The sequence below is a fragment of the Molossus molossus genome, unplaced genomic scaffold (genome assembly GCF_014108415.1).
Source record: "Molossus molossus isolate mMolMol1 unplaced genomic scaffold, mMolMol1.p scaffold_m16_p_19, whole genome shotgun sequence".
In the NCBI taxonomy this organism is placed as follows: Eukaryota; Metazoa; Chordata; class Mammalia; order Chiroptera; family Molossidae; genus Molossus; species Molossus molossus.
In genome coordinates, this window is record NW_023425354.1 from 32,922,604 (window position 1) to 32,943,090 (window position 20,487).

The 20,487-nt window shown below is 41.5% G+C and overlaps 1 protein-coding gene across 13 annotated transcripts in view; it reads right to left on the minus strand.

The window, feature by feature from the left end:
* Positions 1–3,896: 3,896 nt before the first annotated feature.
* Positions 3,897–20,487, minus strand: part of GPATCH8 (G-patch domain containing 8) — an 85,048-nt gene continuing 68,457 nt past the window's right edge. For 9 of the 13 annotated variants that reach the window (XM_036267786.1, XM_036267794.1, XM_036267797.1 and 6 more), the window contains 2 exons: positions 13,153–13,283; positions 3,897–9,886 (listed from right to left, as the gene is read on the minus strand). In XM_036267786.1, the coding sequence (XP_036123679.1) occupies positions 5,995–9,886; positions 13,153–13,283 (4,023 nt within the window). In that variant the 3' untranslated portion in view covers positions 3,897–5,994. The remainder of the gene's footprint in view (positions 9,887–13,152; positions 13,284–20,487) is intronic. The other 4 variants (XM_036267791.1, XM_036267788.1, XM_036267790.1 and 1 more) reach the window with 1 other exon arrangement.

Here is a 20,487-nt window from a genome sequence, read left to right on the forward strand (position 1 = left end):
AACCCACTGAGCCAAACTGGCCAGGGATCACTAAAGTTTTTAATAAGTACTTATTCTATTCAAGGTACTGAGTGATAAAGGATACAAAGGTTCCTTATCAAGGATATTTAAAGAACTGCCTGGCTGGTGTGGCTCAGTGGTTGAGCGTCGACCCATGCACCAAGAGGTCACCGGTTCAATTCTTGGTCAGGGCACATGCCCAGGTTGTGGGCTCGATCCCCAGTGGGGAGGTGGCCAATTGATGTTCTCTCTCATCAATGTCTCTCTCTTCCTCACTACAATCAATAAAGAAAAATTATTAAAATTTTTTTTCTTTATTGATACCAGAGAGAGAAAGGGAGAGGGAGAGAGAACATTCATTGGCCGCCTCCTGCATGTTCCCCACTGGGGATCAGGTCCATAACCTGGGTATGTGCCCTGACCAGGAATCAATGCTCAACCACTGAGCCGCACCAGCTGGGCAAGAAAAATTATTTAAAAAAAAAAAAAAAGTCACCAGTTCAATTTCCGGTCAGGGCACATGCTCGGGTTGCAGACTTGAACCCATTGGGTGCGTGCAGGAGGCAGCTAATTGATGTTATGTTTTTGTTTTCTCTCTCTCCCTAACTCTCTAAAAAAAAAATCAATAAAAAAATCATTTTTTTTTTTAAAGGATCTTTAAGGAACTTAGTCCAGAGAGAGCTAAGACATGATCACACAACTGCAGCAGAGGAAATAGTAAATAGTAAAGCATGCCTTGGAAAGGGTGGAGATAATGTCCAGCTGAAATCATTTATATCATGTGCTCTTCATAACAATCCTATGAAATAGATATTATCATGCCCATTTCATAAATGCCAAAACTGTAGCACAGAGTTTTAGGTAAATTGCCCAAGTTTACACAGCTAGTGGGTGGATGCAAACATGTTTGTGCTTAAATTCATGTTTGTAACCATTAGTTTCCTTTTGTCAGAGAATGAAGGGGTTTTAGGCATTCTTTTAAGCAAAGAGTGGCAGAACACAGAGGTCAATTATAGGGAAGGGCAAATAGTTGACTCAGGCCCCATCAGTGTTGCTCAGTGGTTGAGCACTGACCCATGCACCAAGAGGCTGCCGGTTCGATTTCCGGTCAGGGCACATGCCCAGGTTGTGGGCCAAATCCCCAGTGGGGGGCATGCAGGAGGTGGCCAATTGATGTTCTCTCTCATCGATGTTTCTCTCTCTCCCTCCCTCTCTCGCTAAAAATCAACAAAGAAAAAAAAAAGTTGACTCAGGATAGGGTGAACTGGGGCACTGCATTGGAAATGGAAGGCTGGGGTCAAATAACTTCAGGTCCTTAAATGCCTTATATAGGAATTTGAAATTTAATCCAGAGAAGATGGAGACTCATAAAGATGTTTAAAGTCAGAGAATAAGATAAATTAACTGTGCTCCAATTTGGACGATGACACTCCCTGTGGATAGAAGGAACTGGAAAAAGCAGGACTTACTGGGATGATCAGATGGAGAGCAACTGCAATCCTCTTGGTTAAAGGGGTTGAGGCTTAAACTAGGGTACTGATGGCAGGAACAAGGGACACACACAGATTACACAATCAGTAACTGGATGTGGTGGGGAGGTGTCAAGTAATTTGAAGCTTTGGTACCTTATTGGCTGGTAGGAGTGGTGCCAATAACTAAAATTGGAAACAGGTGTAGTATCAGATTTGGGAAAGGACAAGGGTTTGGTCTTCAATAAGGATCTGTTCCTCTGGGGCCAGAGCTGTGTTAATCTCCCTTCTGAGATAGTACTCAGGAATGCTGCTGACACACTGCTCCCCCTTTCCCATCCCATCAGCTGCCTGAGTGCTATAATCCCTCAATGAATGCAAAGTTCTGTTAAGGTTTCATTAAGTCTGTAATTATTGAACTACTATGTGCGTGGCACTGAGATAGGTGATGTGGATATAAAGAAAAAAAAAATTTTTTTTTTTATCCTCACCTGAGGACATTTTTCCTTTTTTTTTTTTTTTTTCCAGATAGAGTGGAAGGGAGAGAAACATCAATGTGAAAGGGACACATCAAGGGGCTGCCATCTGCACAACCCAACCAGGGCTGGGAACAAACTGCAACGGAGGTACATGCCCTTAGCAGGAACTGAACCCGGGTCTTTCAGGACCGCAGGCTGACGCTCTAACCGCTGAGCCAAAACGGCCAGGGCAAGAAAAATCTTTTATCATCCTTGGTTTCCTTTCTAAATCCTGATGCATAATCCTCAGTCAATGGTATTTTACTTTGCTCAAATCTTTCTTGAACATACAATCAAAATGTTTAATGTGTTCAATTTCATAAAATACTCTAAGGGATTAAGGAAAAAAAGCAAGTGTAAGAATCAGTCCTTGTCCTCTCAGAACTTACAATTTTATTTGGAAGCAGTGAATACAAAATGAACTGCACTCAGATTCTGAAAAGGCAGTAAGTTTATATGGGACAGGGAATTATATCCAAAGAACCAGGGAGGTCAACCAGGAAATGCTGTAAAAATTCAGACATGAGTTGATAAGGGGGAAGTGAGGGTGTCTCTGGTAAATAAGAATGGAAATGCGTGACAAGGACTGGATTAATCATTGAGGGTTAGAAGAGGGAGTATGTCCATGTTGCAAGCCCAGGTGGCTAAGGCAGGCAGCTGCACACAGCACACTCTCTATAGGCCAAGACTGCTTCTTTCACTCATCCTTTGCCTGCTCAGAGAATTACTTTTCATTTTATTTATTTAAAAAATTGTTTTTATCTTCATCCAAGGACATTTTTGCATTTATCTTCAGACAGAGCGGGAGGGAGGGAGGGTGGAAGAGAGAGAGGAACATTGATGTGAGTGACACACACTGATCAACTGATTGCTACCCACACAACCGCTGGCTGGGGATGAATTGCAACAGAGGTACATGCTTAGTGGGAACTGAACACTCTAAACCGGCCAGGGCAATTACTTTTCATTTTAAACATCCTTTTTTTCTGGGTAGGAATTTTGCTATTTTAGGAAAACGGGCAGATCTGAACACCCAACCCAAGGTTCAAATTGAATAGCTTCTCTTCAGTCAAGGGGAGGACAGATGTTTTGAGGATAGAAATAGACCTTGTATTACTCCTTCTTGAAAGGCTAAGGAAGAGAGGAAACACATTTATCACTACAAATCTATGGTTAGCATTGATGCCAAACCTTCCCTTTTGTGATTTTTTGGATACAGTAGAGACTTTCATCAGCTCAGCAACAAGCCATATTTCCTCTTACCAGGTAGCTCTCAAGCATTGTATTGGTATTAAAGGGTTGAGGAGAATAATTCAAGACTGGTCCTGGTATACAGAACTACATCTGGAGGACAAAGGCCAGGCAGATTACTCTTGTATTCCCACTGTCCTGAAATTTATCCAAAATCTAAAAATCAAAGCCAGAAATTCCAAACCCACTTTTTTAGTGAGCACCTACATGCCATACATTCTACTACACACAGATGGCAATATCTAAGAGGAAGTAAAGGTAGAAATAGAAAATTCTTGTGGGAAAAGAGGTACACATTCCAAGGCACTTAACTTCACTTCTTCCCACGGCATAATCTTTCCCCTCTACTTGGGCAGCTTGAGCTCTGAGAAGCACAATTCCAAACATCATAAACTGGTTCACAAGAGTCTACTACTTGGATCAATTCAAACAAGATGTTATTTGTAACCCATAACTCCATCCCTTCCCAACTTGAATGGATGGGGCAACAATCACAACAGACTCTGCTAAGTTTCCACAAATCATCGGTTTATTAGAAAGTTCCTTTCTCTATTTTTTTTTTTTTTTTTACAGCATATATATCTCTATCATATGTGATAAAGTTAAATACAATCTGTTATGCTTGTAAGGAAGGATAGGCTATTTTGTTTTTCTTTCTTTTTTTAAAGTTTTAAAATCACTATTCTGGCAGTTAAAGAAACCTGCCCCCAGGAAGGCAGAGGCAGCCAGAGTATGGCTCAATCTACAAGCTAATGGGAAATAGTACGGAAATGTTAATACTGTATTATTTAAATTATTTACATGGGCTGAAAGCAAAGGAGTCCCTTCACTTCAAAGACATTTCATTTTTCCAGTGCTAGTTATCAAAAAAGTGATGCTTCTGAATCACACGAGGAGCACTGAACAGGTAGGAGGCTCAATCAAGAGCCTTGTTTGCCCAGCACTTGCTTCTCAAACTCAAAACCTTTTCCTTTTGGGAATTCGAGAAAAAAGGCAGAACACAGAGCCTTGGCCCAGGTAAGTAGGGTTTGTTTTCTCCTGTCAGGTGATCACACAACCGATTCTAACCATAGGAATAGGCAGGGAAATGGCAAACAGGGAACTGCTAACTACACCAAAGATGAGACCTGCAATATAAACACCTTTGGGTCAGTGTGTTAATTAGGTCTGAGAGCCTGGAAGAAAGGCAAGAGGAGAAAGAGGAATTGAGGTGGTACTTCCTCTGGTAACTGTCATGGTGTCACAGAAAAGAAAAAAAAGAATCTTTACTGCTTAAACTAAACTGGGCTGAAGGCATGGAAACTATTAAGCAAAAGAATTTGCAGTATCTACAAATGTGCTCACGTCCCAACAAAAGGAAGAAAACTGCCTCAACTCTAGCATCCCCCAGTCTACTTGTATCTGTTTCTAGCCAACCCAAAAGGCACATTAAAAAAAAATTTATCAGAGGAGGCTAAGTACTAGGAAGGCAAATGGACTGCCTGGAACAAGGCACCCAGGAAACCCCCAATCACTCTTAATCTCACCGCTTTCAAATAAAGCTCTTGAACATCTTCCTCCTCTGTGGAGCCCACTTGTTCTCTGTATAAAACAGCAAAGCACACGAGGGAGACTGTCATAACTGAGTATCCCTCTGACACCCCCAGCAGACTGATACCCATTAGTTCAAAAATCCCAGTGGTGGGGGCACCACTTAATGCAAATTACTAAACATTTTGTCCCAGCAAAAATGTTAAACAATGTTCCTTGTTTTAACATTTTTATAGTTCATAACTTTAAAAAATACATGAGCTTGATAAAATATACATGCTTAGTCATTTTTGCATCTAGCAGAAAACAAATACTTTATTTTTTGTTTTCATTTTATAACCTTTAGTTTCTTAATTCAACTAGGGCAAACATATTTACACAAAGCCACCAGAACAAGGATCACTTAAAGAGCTGGATGTAAAAAATATTATTGCAGTATACTACAAATATGGAACCTTTTTTATGAGCTACAAAAAGCAGCATTTATGTTTATAGAGTTCAGTGCAATTTTTTACATTAAAAAAATCCTATAAATTAAGAAGGAAACATCAACATGACAGAAGAAAATACTCCCTTCAGACATACAAGCTCCTCTCTAGGCGACTCTATGTTCCCCATAGCTTGTAATCATGATAGGATCTTCTTTTCTGGGATATTCCGATGTCTCTTCTGGGATGAGGGACATGAGGACAACAGTGTCAAATGTGTGGCTTTTTATGTGGGAAATGGATAGAATAACAGCCCGAGTAGCATCTGATTCCAGGTCTGACTCCCTTTCCACCTCACCCGCGATAACACAAGATTACCAAGGGATGGTCAAAGACACTGGGAAGGCAGGATCAGATGGACAACCCGCCGGCCAGAGAGGAGGAAGTTTTAAAATTTATAGAAGGGAAGAGCAGAGGTTAAAAAATAGAGGGAAGAGAGGAGTATCTAAACTTGACCATCTGGAGATGTTGCTGCAGAGGGGTGGGTAGCACTTACTGGTGCTTCCTAGCTTAGAAACACAGGAGAGGGAGGGACAAAAGGAAAGGGGGAAAATCCCTGATAGTGAACTCAAAGCAAACCTCAAATCTAAAACCACCCCTGCAAGCCAAAAGTCAATTCTTTGGCTATCAGACACTGCCCATCCCAGCTTCTACTTGCTGGTATTAATGGCTCAATACCCCCAAGGAAAGACTTATGGGTCACCTTCCCTGGTCCTACCTGGGATCTTATCCCCTAGCTCATGTGCCATGGCCAGGGGGGTGCTGCAGGTCCTGACCTGAGAAGATGGGGTGAAGTAGTGGGTGAAGGTGGAGGGCAGTGGCAGCTGCTGCAGCAGGCCGTGGGGCAAGTAGAGTAGGGTAGAGGGCAGCATGTGGGACAGGGTGAAAGGTGAAGGGTCCAGGATGAATGGCTGAGGCAGGAATGATGTGAATGGGATGGCTAGTGAGAAAGGTGGCAGGGTGGCCAGGGATGATTGAGTGAGTGAGGTGGGACAAGGAAATGGGAGTCAAGTGGGGCTGGGGAATATGATGTACTTGGGCAAGTGGCTGGGGATGAGGGTGGGGGTGAATGCCAATGGCAGCAGCTGCTGCTGCAGCATGATGTTGCAGAATGGCATGCTGAACAGTTGTGATGGAGGTGGCAGAGGCTGTAGCCGGCTGCTGAATGTGGATGGGCTGCAGGGCTGGAGTGGCTGGGGCCAGGGCAGCAGAGGCTGGAAAAGCCTTTACTTGCTTGGCTAGAAGCTGCTGCTGGATGTGTTGCTGTGCGGCCTGCTGGAGTTTGCTGTACTTCTCCATTTCTTCAGGAGTAAAGGTGATGGGCTGGCTCTCCAAGGGGGCCAGGGAAGCATCCTCAGCCCCATCTGCTGACTCAATACTAGGCTCCCCACTGGGAGGTGCATAACCAGAGAAGTGCTCAAGTTCTGGCACTATAGGCAGCAAGCTAGATTCCATAGGGCCTGGTTGACTGCCACTATCCAAGGACTCTAGGGTGTCCCCGTCGCTGGGGTCAGGGAGGTAGTTATGGGAGATGGCTGGATCCCCAGGATAGCAATCAGACTGCACTGGGGTGCCTAGTGGAGCCACAGGGTGATCAGCAGTAGCTTCTTCAGGTTTTGGCTCTTCTAGAGGTGGGTCTGATAAGGGGCCAGCTGTTTCCTCTGAGGGGTGCTGATGTCCAAATGGGGCATCACTATTCCCTGGAGGCCCTTCTTCTGTCTCTGACTGTTCTTGCTCTTCCCCCCTTTCTAAGCCAGACTCTTCACATTTCTTGGTGTTGGGCTTTCTGGTAGCTGGGAGCTTCCCTATCAGTGGAAGGACAGGCTTATTACCAAGAGAGGGGGGGAGCTTGGGCCCAAAGTAACCTTGTGGGGGGTCCTTGAGCTTGAGTCCAGCTTTATTAGGGGTGGCCAGCACCTCCTCACTCACACTGGGTTTCCTCTCCACTTTCCTTGACTGGATCTTCTCCAGGAGCAGTTTGGCAGTGAGAGAGTTCTTATTTTCAGGGCTGCAGTCACCCTCTGATCCCCTTCCTGTGCCAACGTTGCTGCTCTGAGAAGGTGGGCCTGTCCCTTTACCATCATCTCCTCTGCCATCTTCCTTCTTCTCATGACCTTCTCCCCGGCCTGAACGGAAATAATGAGGAGACTGGGAGCGATAGATTTTAGAGCGAATGAAGTCTCGACGACCAGAACGCCTTTCCTCAGAGCTCTCATGACCCCATGATCCCTTCCTGGAGCCTGACCTCTGGGAAGGGCTTCTGGTGCTGCGGCTGCGATCCCGGCTATAGCTCCGGCTCCGCTGCCAGCTGTGGGCCGTGGTACTACGGCTTCTCCGTTTGCTGCGGCTGCGGCTGCAACTACTGCTGTGGCTGCGACCTCGGGATCTTGAGCGCTCTCTGGTATGACTTCGAGAACGGCTTCGGGACTGGCTACAACTGAGGCTATAGTCATCATCAGAAGATGAGTATTTGTGCCGTTTGGACCGGTGCTTGGAGCTGGTATAGTCTGAGTCATCAGAGTCATGGGAGCGCTTTGAGCGCCTTCGTGATCGGTCACTATAGTCACTATAGCTGTCATCAGAATAACTGTGCTGTCTACTATAGCAGCTCTGGTCCGAAGAAACATCTGAGCTACTTGAGTAAGAATGCCGGGACGAACGGTGTGAGGAATGGCGCCGGCCAGACCGTGAGTGGCTATGGGAATGCTCACTGCCTGAGTCGTCCTCCTCCTCCTCCTCTTCCTCCTCACTGTACTGGGATGGAGACTTCTGGTGCAGCCGGCGTGATGAAACATCATCACTATCCTCATCTCCACTACTGGGTCGACTCCGATGACTGGACCGGCTGCTCCGTTTGGTGCTAGCTCTTCGCTGGCAAGATGAAGTTGGAGGTTCAACTTTATGTTTCCTCCCACCATGATCTTGAGAGCTGCCATCACCTCCACCTTCATCCTTCTTGCCACTGCTCCCTTCTTCACCTGGGAGGGATCTCCGCTGGGAATCATCTTGAGCTCGCCGCCGTCTTCTTGGTGGTGCAGGGCTACCACTCCCAGGGGGTTCTGGTTTGGGACCCCGTTCAGAATCTGCTGGGGCTGACTTATTCTTCTTCCGTTTTCGTTTCTTGCGCTTCTTAGACTTCTCCCCAGACTCTACCTTAGAGCTTTTCTCTTCTGGGTCAGCCTTGTGTTTCCGTTTGTGTTTGCTGGATTTTTTGTGCTTCTTTTTCTTTTTGTGTCGATGGGACTTTCCAGCTCGTTCTTTCTTGCTAGGAAGGCTTCTCGCTGTGTCTTCTGTTTCTGATCCATGGCTGCCACCAGGCTCCTGCTTATTCAGACTGCGACAGGCAGATCCTGAAGCAGGTGCATCCATTCTCTCTCCTGAGGAATGGTCTACAATCTCTCCTCCTTCCTTGCTTTTATTTGGCTCACCAGGGTCAAGGCCTTGGAGATGGTCTTTTGAGGAGCCTCCTATGTCCTTTGGTTTGTCTGTCCCTTTAGCTCTGGTCTCTTTGTTCCTTGAAAGTTTAAAGTCAAAGTACAAAGGGTTACAACTGTATGAAATGGAGGGTTCGGCCTTGGTGAAAATTAATAGTTCTGATGGCCACTGGAGGGCAGTGCTTTCATCTTTGCTCAAAACTGGAAAAAAGGGACCAGTAGGATGTTTGGGTCCCTCATGGCTTTCCTTCCCTGGTGGGGTGGCCTGAGAGGTTTCTTTAGAAGGGTTAGACTCACACATTTGGATCTCTGAAGACTTCTGACTCTGACTCTCAAAACTCTGCTCACTAAGATCCCCTCCTGAGGCCTTTTTTGTTTCATCTTTGCTTCCAGGTTCTGAGGGCTCAGCCACACCGGTTTCCATCTGCTGCTCGGAGACTTCACTAACTGTCTTTTCTGCACCTTGGCTTGCTGCCACCTTGACAAAGCGTTTAGGCTTGGGAGAATTGCTTTTTTTGCTCTCTAGGGCATTCTTTGGGTGTGTACTATTATCACCTTCCATTTGTTCACTGGCTCTCATAAAGAGTAGGAAGGGAAAATTAGGTTTTACTTTGCAGTGTGCTGGAGGGATGTAGTGGTAATACTCTGGCTCTGTAGCCCCAGCTCCTTCTTCTCTCTTCATTTTTTTTAATTTAGATAATGTTGAGGCAAGGGATCCTCCATCCTGAGGGTCTTCATCCTCTTTTTTACCATCGAGATTACCACTACCATCAGAGTCTCCCACCTTCTGTAGTCCTTGGTCAGAACCTTTCTCATCAGCTTTGGTTCCATCTTCAGAGGTCCCTTCCTCTGCATGGTCCTTGAAAACTGATGCTATTGATTCGAGTTTGACAGGAGCTTTCTTGGCAAAAGAAAATGACACTCCCAATTTTTGCAGTGGGGTACCCAAATTATTCTTAATGCCAAAGCTGACACCTTGGGAGACTAACCCAGGAGCCTGTGCTAGTCCAGTGGTATTAGTGATTTGTACTGCAGTGAAAGGGCCTCCTTTATCTGTGGAGAATTCAGATCCCAGTCCACAAGTGGCAGGGGCACTTATGCCACTGTTTGTAGTTGATTCATCTTTATCATCATCTCCACCTTCTTCATCTACAGCCACTGTGGTTGGTCTGAACATAGGACCACTTCCAGGTGCACTACATGATGGTATAAAAAAATAAAAAACAAACAAAAACAGGTTTAGGAGTACATATCACACTTCTTATAAAATACCTCATGTTCTATCATTCTTTACAAGTAGGTCTGAAATACACCTAGTGGTGGTCATTCCCTAGCTTGGTGCTAATGAAGCAAAATCTCTCAGTGAGGTTAGGCAAAGCCTCATACTGTTAATCTATCAAGATACATTTTAAAAACTAGACAGTTACTAGCATTTCTTGCTCAGGTATCTAAAATTAAAATTTTTTATCATTACCAGCTGTTACAGTCTACTCATGCTGCATCCATGCTCATTTCTTACTGTATCATCATCCTACCCATCAGTATGCTATCAAATGTATGGCTGAACATCTATTCACAAAGGTTCGATTCAGCTAAAAACAAAAACAAAAAACCCAACTCTAATTTCTTCTGCTTTCAAAGTTAATTTTCAAAAAAATGTATATGTTCTCTGAAGTAAACATAATCAGACACCACCACTGTGCTACTCTGTGGCAGTATGTGGTTAGTATGTCTGTTTTAAAAACTAAGGGTCTGTGCCTATCTCTTGGGCACCACACCCAAGTATTTGTTTGGTTTTGATTCTTTCTGGGCATTCCATACAATGATCATGATACTACTAAGGACTTTCTCAGCTTTAAAAACAGTAACACTGAGGAGCTTCAAGGCCACTGTTTTAAACTCCTGTATGTCTGAAATTTTTATAGTATGTGAACTATAAAGGTATCCTTCAAGCTAAATGAAAGAACAAAGAGAATTAGATATCTATTTGGATCAAGTCCTCATGATCTGAACCCTAGCTACTAGCTGTCTTAAAACTCAGGAATCCATTATATTTGCATAATGTGATATCCCTTACTATCTGCACTCCTGCTGTTGGAAGATGGGAACCCAACAGAGTTGGACAGCAGTAGATACACTGTCACAAAACCTACCCCACAGCAAAGAAACCCTCAAAAAAAGAGGACTTATTTTGATATTTTGCTTAGTCTTTGCATGTTACTTCAGTAACACTTACTATGGGGTCATGCATTACTCCTAGGACAATGAAATACCTGATGAGAGTTCAAAATCTTCTTTTATTCTCCCAAGAGATTACTCGGTCATCTTTTAGCTGCTTGTTTATAAAACTGAGAACTAAAAGTCACTTCTGAAGACAAACATGTATTAAAATAATGTCCTGAACTAGAAAGTGGCCTGTTATATATACTTTTTAAGGAGGTACCCTTGCAACACACCCAAGAGGAATGTGTTTTAATATATAAAGAGCTGCCAAAGAAGAATCTATAGACAGTTTAACTCAACATTAAAGCTCATAGGTTAATTTTGTTTCAAAACTTACACTTTATGTGTTTCTTCCCTTCCTTCTGCCTCCAAAACACAAGAGAAGTGTATAAGTAGAAAAGGAACCAAAGATAAAAATAAACCTAGTAAGTCAAGAAATTTGGAAACTCTGGCCCCAACTTGGCTGTAAACTTTTAATAGGCACAATCAGTTTCTCTTTTACCAGTTCCTTTCCTGGCCTTCCATTAATTTTTTTTTTTTTTTAATTCTTTTGATAGCTTTTAAGAGTAGATTTAAATTTCTGGATATTTTATTTTATTTTTTTAATCCTCACCTGAGGATATTTTTCCATATTTTGTTCAGATAGAGTAGGAGGGAGAGAGAAACATTGACGTGAAAGGGACACATCAAGTGGTTGCCACCCGCACGACCCAACCAGGGCAGGGGACAAAATGCAACCGAGGTACATGCCCTTAGCAGGAACCAAACCCGGGTCTCTCTGGATCACAGGCCGACGCTCTAACTGCTGAGCCAAACCGACCAGGGCCTGGCCTCCCATTAAAAACAAATGTGTGTATGCACGCGCATATGTGTGTGTGGGCGCTCGTACGTGTGTAGGTGGAAGAGTGTATATGGGAGATAAATGGTGATGAAAATAAATAATTAAAATAAAGGGGAAAAAACCCCAAACCAAACCAAACAAACATGGAGGCCTAGTCCTTTTGATTGGGGCATATACCTCATGAATCCTCAGATGCTCAAAGACTGGGTCTCCAATGCCTAGCTGCTTAGCTAGTCAGCCCTACGTGGAATAAATTCCACCTAAGGCAAAATACCAGCCCCAAACTGTTCAAGAACCGTGAAGGAACATTAAAAAGAACATGCAAGAAAGCAGGAGGAACCTTAGAGCATTCCCTAGTTTTCAGAGTGTTTAGTACTAACTGTACAGCACTTAAAAGGCAGGTACAATAGTTGAATCTGTTCTCTAGTACTTTTTGTGGTTTTTGTTACTCTTCACCAGAGGCTATTTTTCCACTGATTTTTAGGCAAAGTGGAAAGAAGGGAGGGAGAGAGGGGGAAACATGGATGCTAGACAGACACATTGACTGGTTTCCTCCCACATGACCCCGACTGGGCTGGGAATTGAACCTGCACTGTAACCAAGGTATGTGCCCTTGACTGGGAATCAAACCCATGACCTTTCAGTCTGCAAGCTGATGCTCTAATTGCTCAGCCAAACCGGCCAGGGCTGTTCTCCAGTACTTTAAACCTATAAAACAGAATACTGTAATATATGTGCTTTTCTACATAAGAATAATGTTGGATTTAGGAACAATAATAGCTGCATAATTTATTGAGCATCTTCTATGTGTTAAGCACTCTTATAAGCACTTTTAATGTAATAATTTAATCACTCCTCACAACAACTATAAGTAGACTGTTATTACCATCTCCATCTTATAGATAAGGAAACTGAGGCAGAGATTAGGTAACTTAAAGTCACACAGATTGTTCGATACAGTCTTAGATGAGCATCTTTTTAATCAGTATATGATACAACAAGTATAGACATGCTTTTAGGTTGAAAGAAAAATTTATTAAAAACTAAAGCATCATAATTCTTTTTGTTTTGTTTTGTTTTTTATCCTCACCCGAGGACATTTTTTCTATTTTTTGTTCAGATAGAGTGTGGGAGGGAGAGAGAGAGAGAGAGAAACATCGACGTGAAAGGGACACGTCGAGTGGTTGCCACCCATACGACCCAACCAGGGCCGGAGACAAACTGCAACCGAGGTACGTGCCCTTAGCGGGAACCGAACCCGGGTCTCTCCGGACCGCAGGCCAACGCTCCAATCACTGAGCCAAACCGGCCAGGGCAAGCATCATAATTCTTAAATCTTAAATTATAATCTTAAGGATTATAATTACCCAAAGACCCTCTGAGAGAAAATATCCTCACCATTCAGCTTGTTTTCTTTGCTCTGCCAACTCATGGAGCCGCCGAAGGGCCTTTTCTTGTTTCTTCTCATCCTTGCGGGATCTTGAAGAAACATTTCGAGCAAACTCTCTCTGCTTAAGATCTTTCAATCTCTAGGGTAACAAAAGAAAAGAACAGAGGATGAGTGATTTAGAATAACTTGAGGATCCTGAAAGCAAGGCCTTTAAAATTTACCCTCAATCAATGGTTATAGTGCTAGTGTAGAATACATTGTTATACTCTCTTCTGGCAATTGAAAATACTACAATGGCTGATCATTTTGGGAAAAACACTTGAAGTATCTGCATTTCTAATTAGGACAGCATATCATTTGCTTTATTGGGAAAACTTAAATGATGTCAGAAGCAACAAGCAAATTTTAGAACACTAGGAGGAAAGAAAAGGGACTATTTAATCACTTGCTCTTCCAGGATGCAAAACTAGACAAATAGAACATGAGATAAATTGCAATAACACAAGCCAAAGTGAACAGAAAGGGATTAATCTAGTATAGAATATTCCCCAGGTGTAAGATCTTAAAAAGCAACGTACAGCTTACATGGGGAGGTTATCTGAATCAGAACTACCAAATAGAAAGCATTCTTTTATTTCACTATAGAAAGGTGCTATTACTTTTTTTCAGCATGAACAGTTTTTCTGTAACTATCAAACAAACCGCCTTCCAATGCTAGCATGTTCAGAGCTCACCAGTCTGACCACGTTTCATCTGGTCAGTCTGCTAAAATTATACAGTTACATGTGTAGCTTTTTATTGCTTCATGGCCCAGAGGAGAGCATCCAGGAGATGAGGAGGAGGGAGAATAGAGATAAGTCAAAGAATTTACTTAAAATCCTAATAAAAGAATGAGTCTTTTATTCTCAGAAGCTGTTAGATAATTTTCCTTAAAATGAAAGAACAAGAACCAAAAAACAGTGCTACGACACACTGGTGACAAAAGTCCAGACATATCTATCTGCAACAAAGACAGACTAAAATTATTTTTCACACACTAGATAATATAAAAAACAAAACAAACCAAAACACATACATTAGCCTATGCTTTTACAACAGCATTGGGAAAAAGAATTTGACCCAATATAAAGTGGACATTGCTTTGTGGAAAGTCATAATGTTCAACAAACAGAGGAATTTTCTTATCTAATATTTATGAAATGTGTCTTGAATATTTTTGAATTAGGAGGGGAAAAGGGTGGAAAGACACACAAAGAAAGATATACAGCTAAAGACACTAGTAGAAAAACTCACTCTTGTGATCTGGGCTCCCAAATTAGAAGGATTTGTTTTCAATACATCAGCTGAAAATGTCATATCACAAAGAAAAAAAAAGTGAAAATAAGAGTGGAAAAGGAAAAAATAAAAATAAAGCAAGCATTACAACACGAGCTCTCTTAGTGAACCTGCAAACTATCATACTGAACAATCAGGGACAAAGCCACTAACTCTAAAAGAGCTGGGAGAAGGGAAGCACCTGTACAACACATAGCTGTGTTCATTCACACAGACTGAAAAAGTAATAATGCCTCCTATATAAATGGAAGCGCTGCATTTTTTTAAGCAAAAAAAATTGTTATAGAAATTTAGAAAAGACCACTGTTGTCTAAAAACTGTTAGTCTGGCCCACCCAGTGTGGCTCAATGGATTGAACATTGTACCATGGACTAAGAGGTCCAGGTTCAATTCCCGGTCGGGGAACATGCCCGGGTTGTGGGCTTGATCCCCAGTAGGGGGCATACAGGAGGCAGCCGATTGATCTTCTCTCTCACATTGATGTTTGTATCTTCCTTCATCTCTCTCTAAAAAAAAATCAATAAAAACATATTTAAAAAACAACAAACAGTCTGATTTTCAATTACCTTTATTTTGGGGACGTTCAAGTAACCACCAGCCGACAAAATTGTTTTACTGAGGCTTGTTGCCCAGAATTACAACTTTTACAAAAACCACTTTAAGATGGAGGATCAACTATTTTAAATAAATAAGAATTCCAATTTCCTCCTTCTGAAGAAAATGAAACAGAGATAAAGAGCCTATCAGGATTATTATATAATCACTGTAGGCCACAATCCTAGTTGTGTTTTATTCCACCTTAAACACTTAATAGGCTTTCAAGATTTAAACAGAATGTATGTGGTATTTTTTTATTAAAAAATTTTTTTTCTCTATTTATTTGAGAGAGAGAGATGAAAACATCGATGAGAGAGAACAATGACTGGCTGCCTCCTGTATGTCACCCACTGGGGATTTGACCCCCAACCTGGGCATGTATCCTGACTGGGAATCGAACCGGTGACCTCTTAGTGCATGGGTTGATGCTCAACCACGGAGCCATAGTGGTCGAGCGAGAATGTATGTTTTCTTCATATCTGCTGTCCTCTTTCAGCCACCCAATAAGCCTGAAAAATCTACCCATGTCTTGTCATTTCCTCCCCTCTTACAAATATTTCATCACTTTTAAGAGACATTTCCCAAACTATAGAACAGTGCCTAAAAAAATGAGCATTTTGTCGTGGCTGGGTGGCTCAGCTGGTTAGAGCATCATCCCAATACACCAAGGTTAGAGGTTTGATCCCTGATCAAGGCACATACAAGAATCAACCAATAAATGCATAAATAAATAGAACAAATCAATGTTTCTCTCTCTCTCTAAAAAAAAAATAAAAATAATAAAAGAATGAGTATCTTATCAAAATGTGGAGTCTCCAGGATAAATCAGAGATTCAGCATTCCAATTATTCAGCATGACTTGAAGTTGAAGCAGATAGGACTATGTCCACATCATCCTGAAGACACTCTATCTCAAATTCCTACCATAATGTAATTGGAGGTAGGGAGGTAAGAAAATGAGACAATATCAATAAAACAAATCCAAATTGCATCCCCTTCTATGCAAAGTTATCCTGGTACTATACAGAGTGTAGCAAACATTCATATCACCTTTACTAACTTTCTCTCTCTCTCTTTTTATCCTCATCCGAGAACATTTCTTCATTTATCTTCAGATAGAATGGGGGGGGAGGGGCATCGGTGTGAGAGAGACACATTGACTGGCTGCCACCCACACAACCCCAACTGCAACCAAGGTATGTACCCTTAGAGGGAACCGAACCCGTACTCTCTGGTCTGCAGGCCGACACTCTAACTGCTGAGCCAAACTGGCCAGGGCTCACCTTTACTAACTTTATAGTGAAGTCTGGGGTCTCAAAAGTAGAATTAGGAACCCCAGGATTCTAACCCAAACCTCAGAGACAGGGGTTGGCAACTGCTTCAAACCCAAAACATATCTGAGGTCTCTTTCAGATAAGGGCATTCTGATGATAAAAATGAATTCCTAACTCAAAGTCTCTCCTTTCTACTCAAGGTCAAACTAAATCCTACTTACAAAGTTTCTACTAATATCTCATAAGACAGGATTTTTCTTCTTTCTGAACTGTCTTTTTTTTTTTTTTTTTTATCCTCACCCGAGGACATTTTTCCATTTTTTGTTCAGGTAGAGAGGGGGGGAGAGAGAGGAACACAGAGAGAGAGAGAAACATCGATGTGAAAGGGACACATCGAGTGGCTGCCACCCGCACGACCGACCAGGGCCGGGGACAAACTGCAACCGAGGTACGCGCCCTTAGCGGGAACCGAACCCAGGTCTCTCAGGACCGCAGACCGACGCTCTAACCGCTGAGCCAAACCTGCCAGGGCTGAACTGTCTTATTATCATTTTGTGATAGTACTCATTTAGCAACCATCATATTTTTCTCTAACTATACTTATTCCTGTCTTTCAGAAAGGTAGTACGTATAAAGATCCAGAGTCAGAAAACTTGGGTTCCAATCCATTAATTACTAGCCAAGTGGTTTCACCTCTTTGAGCTCCAGTTCCCTCATTAGAAAAAGAGGGACAATCTAGCAGATTTATGAGATCGTCAAATAAATGTAAAGCACTTAGAATGTCAAAACTGTTCAATATTGTTTCCCCCTACCTTTATTTGCGGAAAGGACTAGGCAATACTAAGTTTACAAAAGATATAAATGGATGCTGAATAATTTGGCTTAAACACTGGATCCTTGACCTTTCTCCATATAATTAAAAAAAAATAATTTACAGAAAAATCTGATTATGAAATATTTTCATATCTCTACTAGGGACATATTCAAGTTATATAATATGGTTTTCCTAGTTATTAGTCTCATATCATAAGGAATCTCATTCTTTAGAGAATCAAAAAGTCAAAAAAATTTTTTAAATTGATTTTTTAGAGAGGAAGGGAGAGATAGAAACATTGATGTGAGACAGTAACATGGATCAGTTGCCCCCTCCCTGCATGCCTCCTACCGGGGATCCAGCCCACAACCAGACTGGGAATGGAACCAGAACCTCTCAGTTCATGGGATGATGCTCAATCCACTGAGCCCCACAGGTCAGGCTAAAAGGTCTAAAATAAAAAAAAAAATTCTTTTTAATTCTCACCCGAGGACACTTTTTGCATATATCTTCAGATAGAGTGGGAAGGAGAAAGGGAGGAAGAGAGAGAGAGAGAGAGAGAAACATCAATGTGAGAGAGACATATCAAATGGCTGCCACCCACAGGACCCCAACTGGGGCCGGGAACAAAATGCAACCAAGGTACATGCCCTTAGCAGGAACCGAACCCGGGACCCTCTGGTCTGTGGACCAACACTAACAGCTGAGCAAATGCGGCCAGGGCTAAAATTTTAAGACCTCACTTTGGACAAAATTGGGCCAAATGTCAAAAAAGATCCTGACCAGAAGCTTCTCAATTTCCTACCTAAAAAGTAATTTAAGCCAATTAGAGAAGAGACAGAGCTCATGTAAAGAGAACAAAATTACAGATACGCCAAAACTCTTCAAAGGTTGAGCAAATTCTACATCATACACAAAAACTCAAGTTAGACTCCAAACTGGTACAGTCTAAATCTGAATAGTATAATTCATAACTTAAGCTGATTCCAATGCCCTTATTGCTGAAAATTATAAAGTATACTTTCTGAAGTTGCTAATAAATTTGCTTATTTGTTGAACTATTAATGATTATTAATTAAAAGTTAAGCCTAATAAATTTTTAGCTGGAAAATATTTAATTCAAGAAAAGGAGGTTGAAATCCCATTCAAATGAAAAGTTTTGAAGATCCGGTTTTCCTGAAAACAAAACAACAATAACAAAAGCCGAAAAAACCAATAGTATGCTTCCAAATAAGTAGCATTTGTGACATCAAACAAGGTAAAAATAATTTCATCATTTCTCACTGATTCTGAATCACATGGTAGGTGGGGTTTCCATTCAGTTTCTCAAAAGACCAGTAGAGGGAAGACCTTAACAAATAATCTAAAATACCCATCACCTAACTAGGGTTACTTGGGCTAAAGACCACTTTAAATGTAAATGACATTCCTGTTCTTAAAACACAACTAAGTAGCACTGTGTTGGCAGAAAAAATATTTACTCCAGAAATAAACTCCTGCTCCACTATCCAATGATACACAAATTAAATCAGGAAATGAGGATCTAGTAAATATTATCAGGTTTTTAATGTGGGTGATAAATTTGGCCACATCATCAATAATTAGGAGTGTCACTAGCAAGGAATGGCACTGTGTTTAAGCCGGGAATGAATGAGATAAAGATACCTCTATACAGCTTTCCTTAACAAAATATAAAGGTCTGAGTCTAATAAAATATTTTTTTGTTATCTTCTGGTGCTACTCTTCTCTATCAAAACAAAATTTGACGCTAAAGTTTGTTGAGTATACTTTACTAGAAATAAATCTTTATCAAGTATTTTATACCTATTACCTCAATTTAAAAAATAAAAACTATTATTTCCATGTGAAAAAATTTCAGGCATTAGAAAATAGGCAGAGAGCATTCCCTATTGCCATTAAAAATCCTATGTTCTAATATTTACTCAACTCTAAAAAGAACCTGATTTTGTCTCTTTAGGTTCAAAAGATTATCCATGGTTTTGTTCTCTTACTAGATGGTAAACCCACTCTCTCAGAACAGGAGTTCCTTTCTAACTAACCCTGCAATACACACACCATTGTCCATGGCACAAGAGATGCTCAATAAATATTTATCAAACTAGTTTAAGTTTTAAAATGAGTTGTTGGGAGAGAAAACACATGCATACACTTTTATGTATTACTTCCTGGTTATAAACAGAGATGAGAAATAATGAGTAAAGAAGGGGTGGTTGTATGCACTTCAATCTCTTTTTCTGGCTAAGTATAATCCAGCCTTTTCTGAACCTCAACCACTCCCTTTCCTCTTTTTTAAAAAATCTTTATTGTTGAATGTATTACAGATGTTCCTCATCCCCCCACCCCCGCATTGACCCCCTCCTCCCCACTCCCACCCCGCTCCTGCCTTTTCCCACACTACTGTCTGTGTCCACTGGTTATGCATATAAGTTGTTTGGTTTATTTCTTCCCACCCCCAACCCCCTTCCCTTTGAGGTTTGTCAGTCTAGCAACCAATATGTACTTCTTAATCCCTTCACCCATTCCCCCAAACCTCATCCCATCTGGCAACCAACAAAATGTTCTCTGTATCTATGAGAATGTTTGTTCTGCTTGTTCATTTTCTTTGTAGATCCAATTGTCGATAGATATGTATTCACTGCCATTTTGTTTGTTCATATATTTTATCTTTTTCTTCAAAAAGATCCTTCAACATTTCATATAATAACAGTTTGGTGGTGGTGAACTCCTTTTAACTTTTTCTTGTCTGGGAAACTCTTTAGATGGCCATTAATTCTTAATGACAGCTTTGCATGATAATCTTGGTTGTAGGTTCTTGCTTTTCATCACTCTGAATATTTCTTGCCACTCCCTTCTGGCCTGCAAAGTTTCTTTTGATAAATCAGTTGACAGTCTTATGGGAGCTCCCTTGTAGGTAACCAACTGCTTTTCTCTTGCTGCTTTTAAGATTCTTTGTCTTGAACCTTTTGCATTTTGATGTGTTTTGGTGTGGGCCTCTTGGGGTTCATCTTGTTTGGGACTCTCTGTGCTTCCTGGACTTGTATGTCTATTTCCTTCACCAAGTTAGGAAAGTTTTCTGCCATTATTGTTTCAAATAGGTTTTCGATTTCTTGTTCTCTCTCATCTCCTTCTGGCACCCCCAAGATGTGAATGTTGGCACGCTTGAAGTTGTCCCAGAGGCTCCTTACACTATTCTCATTTTTTTGGATTCTTTTTGCTGTTCTGATTGGGCATTTTTTGCTTCCTTATATTCCAAATCGATGGTTTGCTTCTTGGCTTTACCTATCCTACTATTGAATCTGTGT